Source organism: Prunus mume, linkage group LG2 (genome assembly GCF_029339155.1).
Source record: "Prunus mume cultivar Tortuosa linkage group LG2, ASM2933915v1, whole genome shotgun sequence".
In the NCBI taxonomy this organism is placed as follows: domain Eukaryota; kingdom Viridiplantae; phylum Streptophyta; class Magnoliopsida; order Rosales; family Rosaceae; genus Prunus; species Prunus mume.
The window spans coordinates 10,393,675-10,413,604 of NC_142699.1; the positions used below are offsets into that span (position 1 = coordinate 10,393,675).

General features: G+C 38.8%; 2 protein-coding genes, 1 long non-coding RNA gene and 1 pseudogene across 4 annotated transcripts; 2 read left to right on the forward strand and 2 right to left on the reverse strand.

Annotated features, from left to right (window-relative positions):
• Nucleotides 1-128: 128 nt before the first annotated feature.
• On the forward strand, nucleotides 129-4,449 carry LOC103320255 (endoribonuclease YBEY, chloroplastic-like). Of its 2 annotated transcripts, none has more exons than XM_008221903.3 (12): nucleotides 129-568; nucleotides 658-909; nucleotides 1,013-1,108; nucleotides 1,320-1,491; nucleotides 1,606-1,701; nucleotides 1,793-1,893; nucleotides 2,123-2,215; nucleotides 2,696-2,767; nucleotides 2,850-2,969; nucleotides 3,073-3,123; nucleotides 3,549-3,737; nucleotides 3,997-4,449. In XM_008221903.3, exons 1-12 carry the CDS (start codon nucleotides 212-214, stop codon nucleotides 4,162-4,164), a joined length of 1,767 nt encoding a protein of 588 aa, XP_008220125.2. In that variant the 5' UTR covers nucleotides 129-211; the 3' UTR covers nucleotides 4,165-4,449. The 2 variants fall into 2 exon arrangements, with proteins under 2 accessions (XP_008220125.2, XP_008220126.2); XM_008221904.3 differs by having other exon boundaries at nucleotides 131-568; nucleotides 1,633-1,701.
• Nucleotides 4,450-6,371: 1,922 nt separating this feature from the next.
• LOC148919590 (sulfate transporter 3.1-like) lies at nucleotides 6,372-8,553 on the forward strand (annotated as a pseudogene).
• Nucleotides 8,554-10,535: 1,982 nt separating this feature from the next.
• On the reverse strand, nucleotides 10,536-14,012 carry LOC148919591 (uncharacterized). The gene is made up of 2 exons (XM_089044744.1): nucleotides 11,300-14,012; nucleotides 10,536-11,195 (listed from the first exon to the last, which is right to left on the reverse strand). The coding sequence occupies exons 1-2, from the start codon at nucleotides 11,921-11,923 to the stop codon at nucleotides 10,983-10,985; spliced, it is 837 nt and encodes a 278-aa protein (XP_088900870.1). The 5' UTR covers nucleotides 11,924-14,012; the 3' UTR covers nucleotides 10,536-10,982.
• A 2,985-nt stretch (nucleotides 14,013-16,997) lies between these two features.
• Nucleotides 16,998-18,456, reverse strand: LOC148919592 (uncharacterized). Its single transcript, XR_016124346.1, has 2 exons — nucleotides 17,310-18,456; nucleotides 16,998-17,206 (listed from the first exon to the last, which is right to left on the reverse strand). It is a non-coding gene; the product is annotated as an uncharacterized LOC148919592 (long non-coding RNA).
• Between the last annotated feature and the right edge of the window lie 1,474 nt (nucleotides 18,457-19,930).

A 19,930-nucleotide genomic window follows, 5' to 3' on the forward strand; every position in this document is an offset into this window, starting at 1 on the left:
AGCTTTTTTCCATTTGTATAATTACATAAAACTCCCCCGAATTTGGACTTATTTTCACTTTATAAATAAAAAGTTTTTTAAAACAAAACAATTTATTTTTAGCCCGTAACGTCACTGTCACTGTGCGTTTGTTACTCCCAAAGCGCGAAGCAACCAACCAACCAATCAAAGCAAAGCATTCACATTTTCCTTAAGAGATCCGGCGGCCTACATGCTCCTCCTCCTCCACCTACCCTCCTCTCCCTTCTCCGCCACTCAAATGGCGCGTTACTTTCCACGCGCCGCCCTCATGTCCAACTCATCCGCTCAGCACCTAATCTTCCCTCCCGGAACGCACAGTTTCGAGGCCTCAAAATCCCCGGTTTTTGGTCTGAGATTTCATGCGATGTGCGGAGAGAAATTGAGAGGTGCTGCGGGTGCGAGACCATTGCTAAGGGGACGAGCCTTTGCTGCTCAGAGAGACCTCAGAAAGGCGAGGCGGCGAGCCCCAAAGAGCAAGGAGAAGGAGCTGGAGCTCAGTGTCAGTGTTTCTATGGAAGAAGCTTTGCCTGAAAATCCTGAAATGTCGGTATGTAATCTGTGTACTGTGCAAGCTTAGAATGATGGCCACATGTTTGTATAAATGTTTCTCATATAATACGAGATTGAAAATTGCAGACTATTGCGGAATTGATTCGTGTAGATGCTCCAGCAGCAATGAAACTGGCGTTTGACGGTCTGAAAGATTCGGTGTATAAAACAAGGGATAATGCGGTCAGCAATGTTGGTGGATATGAAAGCAGCGAGCTTTCCGTGCTTCTTTGCAATGACGAATTTATCCGAAAACTTAATAAAGAATGGAGAGGGGAGGACCATGCTACTGATGTTCTTTCCATGTCCCAGCATGTCCCTGATCTTAGGCTTCCCATTGTACTAGCTCATTTGCGTTTTTCTATCTTTTGTTTATTGTATAATAGGTAAAGGGTGTATTTTTTGTGATAAATGCTTGACTGGCATTTCGTATGATTTGCAGCTTATGTTGGGTGACATTGTGATTTCTGTTGAGACAGCTGCAAGACAAGCCGAGCAAAGAGGCCACACGCTCCTTGACGAGATGCGCATTCTCATGGTTGGTTTTAGAATATGATTATTACTGTTTAATATATTTTGAAGAGATGAGTGTTCTCTGGGAGGAATATTTGTTGTCTATAATGTTACACAGGAACATAAGAAGCAAAAAGGCATAGTCAATAGAATGTGTCATTTGCACCTATTAAGTAACTCGTATTAGAAACTTCTTAGTGTAATTTGATTAATTTAATCACTGAACTCTCCTGTAGGTACATGGTTTGTTACATCTATTAGGATTTGATCATGAGCTTAGCGAAGACGCTGAAGTGGAAATGGAGAAGGAGGAAGATCTTCTCTTAAAGAGTCTTGGGTGGAAGGGAAAGGGGTTAATTCAGAGTGTATATGATGCTGAAACCCATACCCAAGGGGACACACTAGATGGTAATTTTATATTTTTCCAGCTTCACTTTTGCATCCTTATTTTAATTTGTTAATTGTATAATTTCTCCATTGAATTCTGTCTCTGCAATTTTCTTGGTTAAATTTTGTGGTTAGATAATCTTACATCTGAGTTGTTAAAAGACAGTAAGAGAGAAGGCAGCCTTCAATATAATAAGCCAAAGTTCAGATATGTTTTCTGTGATATGGATGGTAAGTTTGGGCTTATATTGTCCCTCGCATTTATTGTAGTTTATTTAACTTGTACCAATTGTTATTTATGTTTATTTTTCTTGATATAAAGGCACCCTTCTCAACAGCAAAAGTCAACTGAGTTCAACAAATGTGAAGGCTCTGAAAGAGGCCTTATCAAGGGGTGTGAAAGTAGTGATAGCAACCGGAAAAGTAAGAACCTTTGTTGCTATTCATTATCAAGAGATACTATATTCAAAAATGTGATTTCATACTTCTTGGCCAGTATAAAGTTTACTTATTTTAATGGTATATTAGTAACTTTGTGTTATTCTTGTTTTCTATTGTTGCTCAATATCACTTCTTACATGATTTCCTTTTTTTATTGTGGAATAGTGTTGATTAAAAAAATCTTCTAATTGTTGACAGCTCTTTGGAACAGGCTCGTCCAGCTGTGATGCGCATTTTTAAGGAAGTTGATTTAGCTGGAGAAGATGGCATTGTTTCAGAATTTTCTCCTGGGGTTTTCTTGCAGGTTCTATCTTTTCTCCTTTGAAATTTTATCTTAAGGTTGTTGCTAAGTTAAATGTGATGAACATCAAACTGCCTTCACTTGTTAGATGCATACTTACTCTTTTGTCCAGAGAGCTGTTATCTTAATATTTTCAAGTTTGCTCTAGTTATATACTGTGGAATAAAGTCCTTACTTGTATCTACCCATGATCTACATGTAGTGCTTTCTGTTGTATGATTGATAAGGACACTAGAGGGAAGTGCGGTATCCATTCCTGTTCTCTCTTAAACATTTACATGTTTTTTTGTCTGTCAATAAAGTTACATGGTTCCCAAGTATTTAACCAATGACTCATCTATAATGCTTGGTCAAGATTTTAAGAAACAAAATGCTCATTGGTTGTTGCATATATTATTTCTCCCTCTTAGAACTATTTTTGTTTCTGTCTCGGATTGATAGCAGTATGTATTGCCCTTATTGTCTGCCTCTTCTTGATTCCAGGGATTGCTTGTTTATGGTAGGCAAGGTCGGGAAATTTTTAGAAGGAATTTGGATGCAAATGTATGCAGAGAGGTAATACCTTGGTGAGGCGTGCAAGAATTTATTGCTCTTTGGTTTGTAATAAAATAAAAGACCATATGGTTTTTATGTGCAGGCATGTCTTTACTCTTTGGAGACTGAGGTTCCTTTTATTGCATTTACCGAGGATCGTTGTTTAACTCTATTTGATCACCCACTTGTTGATTCCATGCATACTGTATATCAAGAGCAAAAGGTGCCAAAAGATTAGATTTCATCATGATCATAAATATTCTGTTATTGCCTGAGATTTCTTTTTCTCTTGTTTTATATACGATTTACATGGAATGTATTTACAGGCGGAGATCATGCCTTCAGTTGAGCATCTTGTGGCTGCTGCTGGAATACAGGTATGGTCCTCAAGGAGGTAGAATACCCTCCCCAACCACATCCCCCTCTAAAAATAAATAAAAAAGCGCCGGTGAACTTTTTATAAGATTATCCATTGTGAAGTTCCTTGTCGGACTTTTGGTTTGTTTTTTATTTTCATTCAAATCCATTTCAAGTCTTATGCATTATGAAATTATGTATGTTACTTTGCACTCAGTTTTGCTCCTTAGTTGTAACTTTGGGAGGTTCACATTTTTCTTCAACATACACTTTGCTCTGAATTTCTCTTGATTCTTACAACAGTTATTCTTGTGTAAGATTAAGGTTTTCATCAGAAGGTCATTGTTTAGCCTCTCCAATTCATTTTAACACATGATCGAACTAATATCTTATAGTTTTGCTGCTTTTGATTCATGTAATGACTCACACCTTATCAAATATACAGAAACTAGTCTTCATGGACACTCCCGAGGGAGTGACTACTGCTTTGAGGCCATACTGGTCAGAAGCAACTGGAGATTGTGCCAGAGTTGTTCAAACTGTGCCTGATATGCTTGAAATTGTTCCCCCCGGAACCTCAAAAGGCAGTGGAGTAAACATGCTGCTTGGTCATTTGGGAATCACTCCAAAGGAGGTATGGGCCAGCAGAGTTATTCTTCCATGTTGTTGTTTTTAGCTCTTCTGTTTTAAGGGAGTTACGGTATATAACTCCTCTTGATCGGCACGAGGTTTATAAATACAGATCGGAAAAAGTATGTTAACCATCCAAATCCACAAGTTTAGCGTGTTAGTGGATGATAAAGCTACTGTTATTGACTTTTATATAGTTCCTTCTTAGTTGTACACCAAATTTGATGTTATTCCTGATCTATTCTCATGGCTTATTTTTTCAGATCATGGCTATTGGCGATGGAGAAAATGATATAGAGATGCTTGAGCTGGCTTCTTTAGGCATTGCTCTTAGTAATGGAGCAGAGAAGACAAAAGCTGTGGCTAATGTAGTTGGTCTCAGCAACGACGAAGATGGTGTGGCCGATGCGATCTACCGGTATGCATTGTGAGCTTCCCCTCATACAAAGAAGAACTGGAACAAATATAGCTTGAACAATTAGGAAGGATGAGTCATATCTCATATGCAACTTGTCAAATTCTTTACAATAATTTCCAGTATGAAGAACTGCTAGTGAGCCTAGCGATAAAGATGGAAATTGTCACTTTGTGCACTTTATACAGACATTTGTGGTAAATACATTTTTCTTGTATTTTTACATGGAGTCATCCTCCATGACACTTGTCAATAATATTGACCAAAAATGGGAAAGAAAAGGTTTTTGTATTTTATTTTAGTACATCGCAAATGAATGCAAAGTCATATCTTCTAGTATTTTAGAGATAGTATATTAGAGAATTCAAATCAAAACAGAGCAATTCCCAGATTATATGAATCTGAAAATGTACTGATTTTGGTGACTTCCAATGTCACTTTTCTTGGCAACCAAACGGATCCCAAATCTATAATGTTAAAGAAGGTAGAACATGTGATTAATTAGAAAGTTTTTAAAGAGAAGTATATTAGAGAATCCAAATCGAATACAGCTATACTGGCTTTTATTCAAAATAGTATAGCCGAGCGGCTTTACTGGGTTTTTCTTGTTTTAATTTGCTTAATGAATAGTATAGCCGAACGGCTATATTCTTTATATATAATCCTTTTTTTCTTTTACATTTTTTTCCCCATTTTCATTTATCGATAAGAGTAGTTTAGAGCATTATTACTATTATGCAATTACCCGAGTCTCTATTGTCTACTTTTGATTTTTTCTTTTTCCACCCGTAAAAACAATTTAGCACTTTCACGTTTAATAATGTATTATACACGTACGTATGTATTTTTCAATAATACATCCGTGTTCTGCACAAGTTTTAAAGACTCAGTAAAGTTCACGTTTTTTAAAAAGCAAACATACAATATTCGTATTATACAAGTAAGTAAGTATTTTTCATGATTAATACACATCTTGTTTACAAAAATTTCAATAAGACACACATAATATTGAATAAAAATAATTTATATTAAAAAATAATATAATGGTAGAACATTTAAGTTGTAATTTGCAAAAAAAAAAATTCCAGATAAAACACGTACGTATTTTATTCATATTTTTTCCCATTTCGTATTTTACTAACTCTGAATGAATGTGCATTTGCAGATACATTCGATTTTTTTCACCTATACTTAGATTTTTTCAATAGTACAACAGACCGGCTATACTCGATTTTTAATTATTTTCAAAAATACCATAGCCAAACGGCAGTTTATGCTTGAAAGCCGCCCCGTTTAAAGTCTTGTATTTCTTTTATGCCAAACAAATGGAGATGGAAATTGTTGTCTCTCTTTTTGGACACATGCAGAATGAATCTTCGTTTTTTTTTTCCCATCTTGTTTGCGTTTTAATTGCGAATTCTATAATTTTGGGGTTGTCTTGTCTGTCAACATGACCCTAAACTGCCACATTCAGCTGGCGAATTACTTAGTGCCTCAATGACAAGGGTTCGAAATCCGTTGGAAGCACTTTGATAAAGAGCAAGCCGAACTCCAAGTGGTTTAACTTTTGAGTGTTTTCTGAAATATATTATTATTTGACCAACTGAGAAATGATCCTTGGTGGGCACGGTACTCTTATGCCTGAAAGCCGCCCCGTTTAAAGTCTTGTAATGGATATGGAAATTGTTGTCTCTCTTTTTGGACATGTGCAGAATGAATCTTCGGTTTTTTTTTTTTCCCCCACTGTTAGGAGCACAACCCAACGAGGACAAAATGTTAGCAAAAGAAACCAAAACGTGTAAAAACACATTATAGCCTTGGGCCCAACCTAAAAATCTCTGACCACCTCCAGAGAGTGTGAAATTTCTACAAGATAAAATATGTTTAGTCTTGTCTTTTGCCTCTTGGCATTGCCACTAAACTCGTCTCTAACAAGGATGACACGGGTGGAAGCTTAGTCAAACTTTACAAGAGCATTGAAAATCTCAGTGACACATACTACGACCTGCTACTAACAGGACGAGGCCTTGCTGAAACCTACGACGCTTTCTGCTTGGGCTAATGTCCTTCGGATTTTGACCACCGATGATCCAAAGGCCCGCCGAACAGTTCTGTTGTGCAACCAGTTGCTGGTATGTCTCAGACAACCCTAGCTATTTGTCCACGCTGCAGAGGAACTATAGTCCCACAGGATATATATTGCTTCACAAAAAGAAATTGGAAATGTGTGAAGAAGGAGATCCTATTGGTCCTCAGGCTGAAGGAAACTCGATCCTCTACATTATTTATCCACAAGGTGTGAAGAAACTGCTGGAGTTCATGAATAAAAATTATCGGAATCCGATAATCTACATTACTGAAAATGGAATTACTGAGCCAAAGGATAATAAACGTGGACTTGATGCTGCACTGAAGGATCCACATAGAATTGAAAATAATCTGAGGTATTTGTACTGGATGAACAGGGCAATGAAGAATGGAGTGAACTTGAAAGGATATTTCCACTGGGCCTCCGTTTGATGACTATGAATGGGGTGATGACTATACCACATTGATGGGAACAAAGAAATGATTGCCGTTGGGATGATGAACATTGCTGGTTCTTGCACTTCTTGCTACCTCACCACAGGTTAATCACTCATCGTACACATTTAATACTAATTAAATTAAGGGGTTTAATCTTAATTAGATTCATTTCATGTTGCTAATTAAGCAAAACTTTTTCATCAATTTTCAGGGCCGTTTTCCAGATCAGCAGTTAACTACAATGCAGGATGCAAGACGGCAATGACAAACATTGTCATGGCAATTGCGGTTATGTTCACATTGTTGTTCCTCACTCCTCTATTCCATTACACTGCCCTGGTTGTGCTGTCTGCTATTATAATAGCCGCCATGCTCGGCCTCATAGACTATGAAGCCGCAATTCACCTCTGGAAGTTTGACACGTTTCACTTTGTTGTCTGCATGAGTGCCTGTATCAGTGTCGTTTTTGACAGCGTTGAAATCGGCCTAGTCTTAGCGGTATGTACGACTATATGTCACACCAGTAAAAAATTATTGTGTGTGACAATAACATCATATCAACAACTTGACATCACTTCTTACGTAGAACTAATATTTCTTTTTTCTTGCTTGTAGGTTGCAATATTTGTTACCTCACCACAGGTTAATCACTCATCGTACACATTTAATAATAATTAAATTAAAGGGTTAATTAGATTCATTTCATGTTGCTAATTCAGCGAAAAAAATTCATCAATTTTCAGGGCCGTTTTCCAGATCAGCAGTTAACTATGATGCAGGATACAAGACGGCAATGTCAAACGTTGTCATGGCAATTACGGTTATGTTCACGTTGTTGTTCTTCACTCCTCTGTTCCATTACACTGCCCTTGTTGTGCTGTCTGCTATTATAATAGCCGTCATGCTTGGCCTCGTAGACTATGAAGCCACAATTCACCTCTGGAAGGTTGACACATTTGACTTTGTTGTCTACATGAGTGCCTGTATTGGTGTCTTTTTTTGACAGCATTGAAATCAGCCTAGTCTTAGCGGTACGTACGACTATATGTCACACCAGTAAAAAATTATGGTGTGACAATAACACCATATCAACTTAACATTACTTATTAGAACTAATATTTCTTCTTTCTTGTGTGTAGGTTGCAATATCTGTGATCAGGGTACTTTTGTTTGTGGCAAGGCCAAGGACTTTTGTCCAAGGAAACCTTCCGAATTCCATGGTTTACAGAAATGTTGAGCAGTATCCCAATGCAAGCAATGTTCCTGGAATTCTCTTACTTGAGATTGATGCTCCCATTTACTTTGCAAATACCAACTACTTAAGAAAAAGGTGCTGATTAATTAAACCTGAACACACTCTTGCATGTTATAATCAAATTTAAAAATAATAATTTGGAAGTTGACCCAAAGTCTTACTTGTTTTCAGGATTACAAGGTGGATAAATGATGTGGAAGATAGGATCAAATCTGCAGGGGATATGACTGGTAATTAAGGGAAACAAATAGTGCATATATATATATATATATATATAAAGAAAATTAATGTGACATTTTTTACCCTGAAATTAATTTGTTTTATGGTTTATTTTGCAGCTGTTGGTAACATAGACACAAGTAGGATAAGCATGTTTGAAGAGGTCAAAAAGCTTGTTGACAGAAGGGGGGCTCCAGGTTCAAAAATCTGCAAGAGTCTCTTTCAATTTATCAAGTTTAGCTTGTACTGGCGAACCCGGGAAGCGAGGTGATGAAGAAGATGAACAAGTCAGAGTTGATTGAGAAAACATGTCAAGAATGGATTTATCTCACAGTTGCAGAGGCTGTTGCAGCATGCAACTTCATGCTTCACTCCACCAAGCCCAACCCCGGAAAATATCAATAACCAGCTGCATGGAACAACGTTTGATGGCTTTGGTTGGCTACAATGTGAATTTATGTATCAGAAAGCAATATCGACATAAATATGAAGACTCATTTGAATTAGGGAGAAATGATTGTTTCGATGGCAAATGAGTTTTCTTCAACCTCCATCAGTACAAAATTGGCTTCCTTATTTGTTCTGGATCAACGATAAAGCTGAATGATTGTTGCGATGGCAGATGAGTTTTCTTGAGATATAATGAATGAAACCAATAGAATCAATGGACCAAAGTTTACATGATCCGAAGTAATAGAATAGAAATCCCAATCCACAAACCAAAATGAAACCCCAAAAGCTCAATGTCGCTAGAGGACAAAAGTTGAAAAGTTTGTCCGGTTTCTTTCCAAGGAAGACATTGGTAAGAGCGGTATTTGACTCCAACGATGCCTTCATCAACTTCAAACCCTACAAGAGAGAGACATACACGTAAGACATTTAGCACTCTAAATAGATCAACAAGCCACTGATAAAGAGTTAGAGAAATGTATAGGACATGAAACCTCTTGCATGCCAAGATCAACCTCCTTAACTTGAAGAGCATCAATCCCTTTCACATTGAACTTTTGAAGCACTGCAACACTTGATTCGGTGGTCATTGGCTTCACATCCAAATTATCCATTATCATGTAAATAACACCACCCTTGACATAGCCTGCCTTAATATTGCTGGAGGTTGCTCCAGTAGGAGCAGATGGAGAAACATAAGACACCGGGGTGGAAATGTTACATGATCTGCACTGTGGACAAGGGATTCCATAGCTCTCAGAAATACTGTTACTGCACCTCACACAAATGTAGAACAATTTAGAAAGATTCGAGTCATTGTTGGTCGGCAATGGCAATTGAAGGATATTGGCCGCAAAAATTGTTGTTTTGGGTTTGAGCAGGGTGTCCTTAAGATTGAGTGGCAAGTATGAGTTGACACTAAGACTTTCGGCACTCTGGTAAAGGTTGCCTAAGCAACCAACCATACCATCAGTTGAGAGGAGCCTAGTAACAGTTGCAACATGCAAAGACAGAAAACTGAAAAGGAAAATCAACAACTTCCCTGCTTGCTTCAGCAAACAGAACTTTGTGGCTTGTTGTGTCAATCAGAAGCTTCAAACTCACGCTAGTGCTGTTGGTGGTAGCCATTGAGGGGATATTAAGGACAGAGAAGGAGGAGCATGTGCTTAAGCCTTCAAAAAGACCTATTTATAAGCTTCACAAAAAAAGTATCCTAAATTCAAAATTATTCAAAATGGCAATGGTGAATGGATCAAGAAGATGGAGGGTCACCTTGGAGTCTGCATCAACAGTCGACCACAAAGCAACTCTACATATACAAATCTGTCATTACCTATACATAGGGAATATAATCTACAGATGAGATGAGTGAATATATATGTATTTATTTCCACTAGTTTGCATTCATTAACTAAACCAACAGCCAGATTTACATTTCGTTTTGTTTTGTGTTTGCTTTTTCATATTAGTTGTATTGTATCTTCAGACTTCACTAGTTTAGAGGCCAAAGACAGTGAAAAATCCCTTCAGCAAACAGAATTTTGTGGCTTTTTTACATGGACTAGGAGTTTCACCGTATTTTTGGTGATTGTCATTGATGACGTCAAGAAGACTGATCCATAATTACATGGACGAGTTTATTCTTTGGAATGGATGAGAACTTCATAGATCAATTAAGAGGAGAGAAATTTGATAGATAAAGAGAGAGAAGATAATAGATCACAAGAACATGTAATTTTGTCACACGTACAAGTGAGTATGCATTAATCTGGTTTGAAAAATAGGAGGAGCTGTAATGCAAGGCATCAAAAAGCTTTTATAAGCTTGCAAACTGCCACTTTAGAAACAAAACTACATTTGATGTGTCTAGAAATTGAAGTAAGATTTATGTGACATGACAAGGGTTTGAGTTGCAAGGTGTCCGTGTTAGTTAACCATAGGTTTCATGCAAATGTTAACCACCAATATGCAAAGACAGAAGAGTGAAAAGAAAATCAACAACTTATTTGCTTGCTTGTAACTCTTTGTGCAAAGAGGACAGAGAACTGCCCAAAAGGAAAAAAAACAGAGAACTGTTATAAAAATTGGTCTCCTGCCAACTGGTTTGAGATTTGATCATGCCGAAAAGAAACTAAGAAATGGAGGCCCAAAACATAAAATCAACAGAAAAACCAAAAACAAAACAGTGCAAATGCCTTAGAGAATTAATGCTTCATAAAGTCCACATTTATCCCTGCGGAGCAGTGTAGATGAGCAAGTTTACTTCAGCCGCACCGATCGGTTCTCCTTGTTCATTTTTGTATCAACGACAGTGCAAAAGGATCATTGGGAAAGCAGATTGGTTTCCTTGGACTTGTTGGGTCGTTTTTACCGTATCTTGCGGTCTAATATTTATTACCAATAAGATCAGAGGGCCAAAGTTGAAATAATCCAATGTAAGCCAATACAGTAAATGTCAATCCACAAACTAAAATGAACCTCCAAAAGCTCAATTTCTTTAGAGGACCAAAGTTGAAACCTTCATGCACTTCATTACCAAGGAAAACATTTGTAAGAGCGGTTTTTGACTCCAATGATGCCTTCACCAACTTCAAACCCTAAGAAGCAAAAGCAAAAACAAAATATGTAGTATCAATCAATAGACACAGATAGAGAACACTAATTATTGTAAACAAAACAAATTTTACAAAAGAGATCAAACCTCTTCAACGTCAAGATCAACCACCTTCTCTTCAAAAGCATCAACCGTCTTAAAGTTCAACGTTATAAGCAATGTGATACTTGATACAGTAGACATAGGCTTCACTTCCAAATCATCCATTATCATGTACATAATGTCGCTCTTGACGTATCTGCTCTTAATATTGCCAGACGTAGGTTCTGGTGGAGGAGCAACATAAAACACCTGGGTGGATATTTTGAGTGAAATGCACGTTGGACAAGTTGTTACAGGACTATCAGAAATATGGCGCTTGCAATCTGCACAGAGGTAGAAACGTTTAGGCGCATTCGAGTCATTGTTGGCTGCCAAATGAAGGATGTTAGCGCCAGAAATTGTTGTCTTGGGTTTCAGCAGGTAGTCTTTGTTAAGATTGGGTTGCATGTATGTGTCACTGAGATTTTCGAGGCTCTCGTAAAGTTTGCCTAAGCAACCAACCATGCCACCATTAGAGAGGAGGAGCCTAGTCACAGTTGCAACATGCAAGGACAGAAGAGTGAAGAGAAAATCCACAACTTCCTTGCTTGCTTCAGCAAATTGAACTTTGTTGCTTTTTGTGTCAATCAGGAGCTTCAAACTCACAGTAGCGCTGTTGGTGGTAGCCATTCAGGCAATATTGAGGACAGAGAAGGGCAGCATATGCTTAAGCGTTTAAAAAAAAGACCCATTTATAGGCTTGGATGGAATGGTGAATGGATCATGAAGTAGGAGGGTCACCTTGGACCCTGCATCAGTCGACCACAAAGCCAACTCTACAGGTACAAATCTGTCATTACCTATATATAGGGAATATAGTTTACAGATGGGTGAATAAATGTGTCTTTATTACCAATATAACATTTCCATCAACTAGGCTACATTTCCTATTTCTTTTTGTCATCTCAAGGGTCGCCTTATAGTTCTGGTGAAGCAATATACATCTTGCGGGACTATAGTTCCTCTGCAGTGTGGACAAATAGCTTAGGGTTGTCTGTGACAGATCAGCAACTGGTCGCACAACAACTGTTCGGCGGGCCTTTGGATCATTGTTGGTCAAAATCCGAAGGATATTAGCTCCAGCAGAAAGTGTCGTAGGTTTCAGCAAGGCCTCGTCCTTGTTAGTAGCAGGTTGTAGTATGTGTCACTGAGATTTTCAATGCTCTTGTAAAGTTTGACTAAGCTTCCACCCATGTCATCCTTGTTAGAGACGAGTTTAGTGGCAATGCCTAGAGGCAAAAGACAAGACTAAAAAGCAAATCCACAAAAGTGCTTTCCCCCTTCAGCAAACAGAACTTTGTGGCCTTTGATGCCGTCAAGAAGACTGATCAATAATTTTATTTGAAAAGCTTGAAGTGAACTGGTCGTGAATAACGGTTGAAGGATAATAGATCATTATAAGGCTGCTTTTGAAGATGAGAATTCCTTATTTCACAAATGATCCGTATAGGCGAGAACAGCTAGCTGGCTTATAAGATTTATTTCATTCATATGATTGGGATTTTGATCTTGGACTGACTAAACATGGATCTTAATAGCTCAATTTAATTATAAATTGTATTGATCAAATATTCACGCATCCTAAACCAGACAAAACTGATGAATCAAATATTCTTCCTGATTTTGATGAGAGTGCTCAATGCAATCAAACTGTTACAACTTACAACAATTTTCACTTATCGTTCTTTTTAAGTTGGGAATGCTATTGAAATCTAATCCTGCGTACATCATGAGAGAGAGAGAGAGAGAGAGAGAGAGCATTAAGAATGGAACGTTTAATATAAATTGCTTGGCCTGAAAAGGCCTTCAGTAATTGGTCCTTGTATTAGTGAATATACAAGAAAAATCTGATTATGAGTTACCAGGGCGTTACAGCACTGTACAACCAGTTGATTAGCAACGAGGCAGTTAGAGACCAGCATCATCCTCCTCCTGTACACAGCAAAGTCCAAAACACATTATGTCAGGATTTGAAGAACACAGCATCATCATCCTCCTACTGCAGCTGGCCCAAAATAATAGCAAATAATGTCCGGTTCCATATAGCAAGTGATTCAGCAACTTCAAAGATAAAAAGTGCACAAGCAAAAACATGTTAAAAAATGCAGGAGATGGAACAAAATCAAGTGAAATGGCCTAAGGTTGCATGCACCCTATTAGATAGTATTTCAGTACAAGATCATCAGACTAGGAAGGTTGATTCACTAGTGACCTGCCACATGTTTCATAGTGTAATCCTAATTCCACGCCAACCAAAAGCTCATTATCTTTCAATTTCGAACCAACTTAAGTCAGTTCCGGTACACCAAGAGGTACCCTTCCAGGATGTGGCATCCAGGAAAAGGCGCCAGGGAGCTAGGCGGCGTCTGGGAGCCCGCCCAGGCGGCTCTAGGCCCCCTAGGCGGCCCTAGGAGGGTCTAGGCGGCTCTAGGTTGCTTTAGGCGGCTCTAGGCGGCTTTAGGCGGCTCTAAGCGGCCTAGGAGGCCCCAGGAGGGTCTAGGCGGCTCTAGGCCTCTCTTGGCGGCTCTAGGCACTCAAGGAAAGTCTAGGCGGCCCTAGGCGGCTCTAGGAGGGTCTGGGCGGGCGTTTTGCCGTTGAGGCGTGGACGAAAGGCGGTTGAAGTGCGCAGGATCCGCTGCTTGTTAGGAAGAAAGACGGAGAGAGAGAGAGAGAGAGAGAGAGAGAGAGATCGAGACAGAGAGAGGAAGGAGAAGGCGACGCTGGGAAGAAGAAGATATCCGACCTAATTTTTATATTTGATAAGTATAGCCGGGCGGCTAGACTATTAATTTGGAAAAAAAAAGGGAGTATAAAGGCGTGGCCATACTATTTTTATATATTATATTTAACCCCGCCTGGCTATACCATTCATTGGAATAAAAATTTTCAAAAATGGATTATCGCCGCCTGGCTATACTATTAATTTCAGGAAAAATAAAATAAAAAATGGAGTATAACTGCTTGGCTGTACTATTTTAATATGGGTTTAGATATGCAATTATGAAGATCAATTAATTTGATGTTGCTCGAGAATTATTGTTCCTAAGTGATGACATCATTGCTTTTTTAAGTGAAATGACATCATTGCTTTTTTAAGAGAGAAGAAGAAAGCATAAGTATCTGATCTCTTTGTATTAGTTTGAAGTCCAATACGTACACAATCCAATTCATTCAGCCAATTAATTTTGTAAAACAAAGGATACTTCATCCATATTCAAAAACAAACATTCCAAAAGAAGCTTCAAAATGTCAACTTGAAATGATGCTTAAAGGAACACATTCGTCATAACTGCATTTGACTGCAACGATGCCTTTCAACAATTTCAAACCCTAACAAGGAAATCAAACAAAAATGCTCTTCATCATAAATTCTTATAGAATATCAAGTGCAATATTTGAATATATAGAATGGTAATTTATCACGTTAGAAAAACTTAATAAACACAAACCTTATCCTTATCGAGAGAAACCACAATCTCTTCAAGTGAGCGAACATCCCTAACATCGAAGTTTTTAAGCAGAGCGATACTTGAAATGGCAGACATAGGCTTCACTTCCATATCATCCGTTATCATGTAAGTCATAGCCTCTCTCACAAACTCACCTCCCTTGCCGCCAGCTGCAACTGCCGGCCGAGCAACATAAGTCGTGGGTTTGGAAATGAAGTTATGGCACTTTGGACAAATGGCCTTAGGGTCGTCAGCCACATAGCATACCTTGCCAGAGTAGGAGTAGCTTGACGACTGACATGACCGACACGTGTACAACTTTTTACCGTTTGATTCACCATCGGTCAAGCAGGAAGAAGTTCGTGGGCACCACCAATTGGTATTGGCAGCTTCTTAGAGCGATTCTACTGATGCGCCTAAGGGGAGGGCTGGGGGGGTTTGGGCCAAAATCTTGTTTCCAGTGGCAAGGGCTAGCCCTGGCAGGAGATGGGGCCCACGAACCCAGGATAGCCCTCAAGCAAGATATGCCTTAGTTCTAGCCCCAGTTCTTGCGTCGCACAAGCAACAAAAAAATTTTAAAAAAAATCTACAAAAAAATTCAGTTTTTTTATATTAATAAATACTTAGTTGTAGTTTTCACTTCTCACACCAAAACTCTGTGCAAATTTCTCTCCTCATATCTCATGTGAATAGTTGTTGCCATGACAATTGGTGAAAACATCACAACCTTTTGCAAGGGTAGCAACTATTCACGTGAATAGTGGATGCCCTACCCCCCTCTTGCTATGGCAAAAGGCGAATGGGTGGAGTTGCTCTTAGGTTTTAGAAGGACATCTTTGTTGAGGTTGGGTTGCAAGTATGTGTCGTTTAAGTTTTCTAAGCTGCCGTAGAGTTTTCCTAAACAACCAACCATACGTTTTCTAGAGAGGAGCCCGACCACAGTGCCGACGGGTAGAGACAGAAGGGTGAAGAGAAAGTCAACAAAATCCTTGCTAGCTTCAGCGAAGAGAACTTTTTTATGCATTTTGTCGATGAGGAGCTTCAAACTAACTGGAGAAATAGAGATTGATTTGGTTTTGGGTTTGGATTTGGAGGGGGCCATTGAGGCAGAGTGAGTGAGATGGAGGACATGTGCGGCGCATATATATGTGATTTATGACATGCAAGTGAACCTAAGTTTCCCGATTATATGGTAAAGTAAAATTGACAAGTCAAAATTTTGTATATAGAAAAATGGGAAATGTGGAAGGAATATTTCAGACCTCATCCATGCCAAGATCAACCACCGTCTCCTCAAGAGCACCAACCTCCTTCACATTGAACGTTCAGCATGGCAATACTTGAAATGGTGGACATTGGCTTCACATCCAAGTTATCCATGATCATGTATGTCACCACGCCCTTGCGTATGTTATGGACCTTAATTTGGGATTGACTGGAAAAGCAATATTCATGGATTCAATAAACTCAACACAAGTACACTTGTTAAATTTTTTTTTTTTTTTTGTTCCCCCTTCCTGAAGCAGCTTGCAGTTATGCACAATAAGACAATTGAAAAGAAGCCAGTCGGTTCTTTCGGGTGTCTTCACGAACCCATGTTCTTGTCCTGTGGTTGCAGTGGTGATGAACTTGCGGCGACAATGATCAGGGCAACGGATGTTGATTTATAACCGTCTTTGGTAGGGTTGCTAGGTTTGTAGTAATATTGGGCTTTTGATTATGAGCTTAGTTCTTCTTTTTTGGGTCAACAATTATGAGTTTAGTTCAGTTTATTTTATTTTGTTATGTTGTAATGACGTTGGACCTGAGCTGTTATGTATTGGTTTATTTGTGGCTATACTATTAATTTAGGAAAAGAATTTTTTTTTTAAAGATATAGCCGGACGACAATACTCTTTTAATATATTTTATTAACACAGTATAGCCAGGCGGCGATTCTATTAATATGAATTTAAACAAACCAGGCCAAATTGTTTGAGTTCAATTCTAAATTATACGCAGTAGCTGCATTTGATATGTTGTGAAATTAAAGTAAAAAGGCAATCGTAGAGAAACGGCTGCACTCAAATGGCCATTTGTGTCAATCAGGAGGATAGGCTTCAACGATTCATCAGTTTCTTTAGATGTTTTGAATCAGTATATATAGATGAGCTAGATTTCTTCAACCTCCCTCAGTACAAAATTGGCCTCCTTATTTGTTCTGGATCAACGATAAAGCTGAATGATTGTTGGGGCGGATGAGTTTTCTTGAGATATAATCAACGAAACCAATAGAATAAATGGACCAAAGTTTACAAGATCCAAAGTAATAGAATAGAAATCAAAATCCACAAACCAAAATGAAACCCCAAAAGCTCAATGTCGCCAGAGGACCAAAGTTGAAAAGTTTGTGCTGTTTCTTTCCAAGGAAGATATTGGTAAGAGCGGTATTTGACTCCAGTGATGCCTTCACCAACTTCCAACCCTACAAGAGAGAGATATGCACGTAAGAGAATTAGCTCTCTAAATAGATCAACAAGCCACTGGTAAGAGTTAGAGAACTATATAGGACATGAAACCTCCTTAACTTGAAGAGCATCAATCCCTTTCACATTGAACTTTTGAAGCACTGCAACACTTGATTCGGTGGTCATTGGCTTCACTTCCAAATTATCCGTTATCATGTAAATAACACCACCCTTGACATAGCCTGCCTTAATATTGCTGGAGGTTGCTCCAGTAGGAGCAGATGGAGAAACATATAAGACGCCGGGGTGGAAATGTTACATGATCTGCACTGTGGACAAGGGATTCCATAGCTCTCAGAAATACTGTTGCTGCACCTTACACAAATGTAGAACAATTTAGAAAGATTCTAGTCATTGTTGGTCGGCAATGGCAATTGAAGGATATTGGCCGCAAAAATTGTTGTTTTGGGTTTGAGCAGGGTGTCCTTAAGATTGAGTGGCAAGTATGAGTTGACACTAAGACTTTCGGCACTCTGGTAAAGGTTGCCTAAGCAACCAACCATACCATCAGTTGAGAGGAGCCTAGTAACAGTTGCAACATGCAAAGACAGAAAACTGACAAGGAAATCAACAACTTCCTTGCTTGCTTCAGCAAATAGAACTTTGTGGCTTTTTGTGTCAATCAGAAGCTTCAAACTCACGCTAGCGCTGTTGGTGGTAGCCATTGAGGGATATTAAGGACAGACCTTCACAAAAAAAGTATCCTAAATTCAAAATTATTCAAAAATGGCAATGGTGAACGGATCAAGAAGGTGGAAGGTCACCTTGGACTCTGCATCATCAGTCGACCACAAAGCAACTCTACATATACAAATCTGTCATTACCTATACAGAGGGAATATAATCTACAGATGCATATTTATTTCCACCAACAAACTGTAATCTTAAATAGGTTCGAAAAATGGGTCTAGGCGGCGCCTAGGCCCTAGGAGGGAGGACACCGCCGCAATTTCACCCTAATCATTAGGGGAAGGCGCCAGGGAGTTAGGCGGCGCCTGGGAGCCCGGCTAGGCGGCCCTAGGCTGCTCTAGGCGGTTCTAGGCGGGTCTGGGCGGCGCTTTGCTGTTGAGGCGTGGACAAAGTGCGGTTGAAGTGCGCATGATCCGCTTCTTGTTAGGAACAAAGACGGAGAGAGAGAGAGAGAGAGAGATCGAGACAAAGAGGAAGGAGAAGGCGACGCTGGGAAGAAGAAGATATCTGACCTAATTTTTAATATAACTAACGGGTTGGGTTTTGTAAAATGGCCTTAAACATTGTATTAAAATGGGCCTTTTTTTTTGCCAGGCTGCTATACTATTAATTTCAAAAACAATTTAAAAAAACACCGAGTACAGCCGTGCGGCTATACTATGTTAATATATTCTATTTAAAGAGTATAGCTGCTCGGAAGTTCTAGCAAAAGTCAGTTCAGCTACCTTAACAGAAGAAACTATCCTCTGAAGAAGCATGGTGAAGTCGATTTCATCAATTTACAACTGATTGTTTACCACAAAATAACAGTGTAAGACACTCTTTATGAATCCCTAGTCCAAACTCAGACGCACAACAGTCAAACAGCTCCCAAATTCCATTTCCAGAATTGATCAGGCGCAAAGTTGACATGTTTACTCCTCTTTCTTCCCAAGGAAGACATTGGTGAGAACTGCGTTAGACTCCACTGATGCCTTGAGTAATTTCAGACCCTAAAAAATTAATGAAAAGAAAATGATCATTTTGAACAAAATAACAATTCATCCAACCAAAACAAAAACAAAAGAATATAATAGAAGCTCAACTGTGGAAAATTAGCTTTGATTAAAAGCCTACATGATAATGTAGGATGGTTGTATCGTCTATTGATCGAGTGTGTAGAGTAGAAATCAAAGCATAAAAAGTGTATCTATCCTATCCTTCCCAACTTGAATCAATTAAGAAAAGAATAAAGTGTATATATATATACATGGAGAAGTAAACAAGATTATTAAGGACCTATTTATTTGTAGACCGCCCACCACTTTGAGAAACTGAAACGTTTTTTAATTGTCATTTGGATGGACCTTATCCAAATTATACGTTTTTTAATTGTCGTCTTGGGTGAAATCCTCTTCTTTTTTGGGATAGATTATTCAATTATCTTTATGAGATAACCTAGCACGACATTTCATATTCACGAGATGTTGCAGGATATTTGTTTGTACCATATCTAGCCCTCCACTCACATCAATACATGTGGAAAGAGTACGAGGCTATGGAAAACCCTGTGGCCCATTGGTAGATCAATTAGGTATGGATCGGCATCTGCGAAAACATGAGAGCATAGACTATTAAAGGTGAGACTGATAACATGAGATCTATGACCATGTTTTTTGGTAAATACTAAGAGGTGTCCCCACACCTGAAGGGTAGGATTAATCCCTGCTCGGAGTTCGGCTTGCTCTTGGCAAAAGTGCTTCCAACGGATTTCGAACCCCTTTCATTGAGACACTAGGTAGTTCGCCAGCTGAATGTGGCAGTTTAGGGCCATGTTGATAGACAAGACAACCCCAAAATTCTAGGATTCGCAATTGAAACGCAAACAAGATAGGGGAAAAAACGAAGATTCATTCTGCATATGTCCAAAAAGAGAGAACAATTTCCATCTCCATTTGTCAGGCATAAAGAAATACAAAACTTTAAACGGGGCGGCTTTCAGGCATAAGAGT

Coding starts and splice junctions, on each gene's coding strand:
- LOC103320255 (XM_008221903.3), top strand. CDS start 212: ATGCTCCTCCTCCTCCACCTACCCTCCTCTCCCTTCTCCGCCACTCAA. Junction 1,109..1,319: donor ACGAGATGCGCATTCTCATG/GTTGGTTTTAGA, acceptor ACTCTCCTGTAG/GTACATGGTTTGTTACATCT. Junction 2,970..3,072: donor CTGTATATCAAGAGCAAAAG/GTGCCAAAAGAT, acceptor ATGTATTTACAG/GCGGAGATCATGCCTTCAGT.
- LOC148919591 (XM_089044744.1), bottom strand. CDS start 11,923: ATGGCTACCACCAACAGCGCTACTGTGAGTTTGAAGCTCCTGATTGAC. Junction 11,196..11,299: donor TTGATCTTGACGTTGAAGAG/GTTTGATCTCTT, acceptor TTTGCTTCTTAG/GGTTTGAAGTTGGTGAAGGC.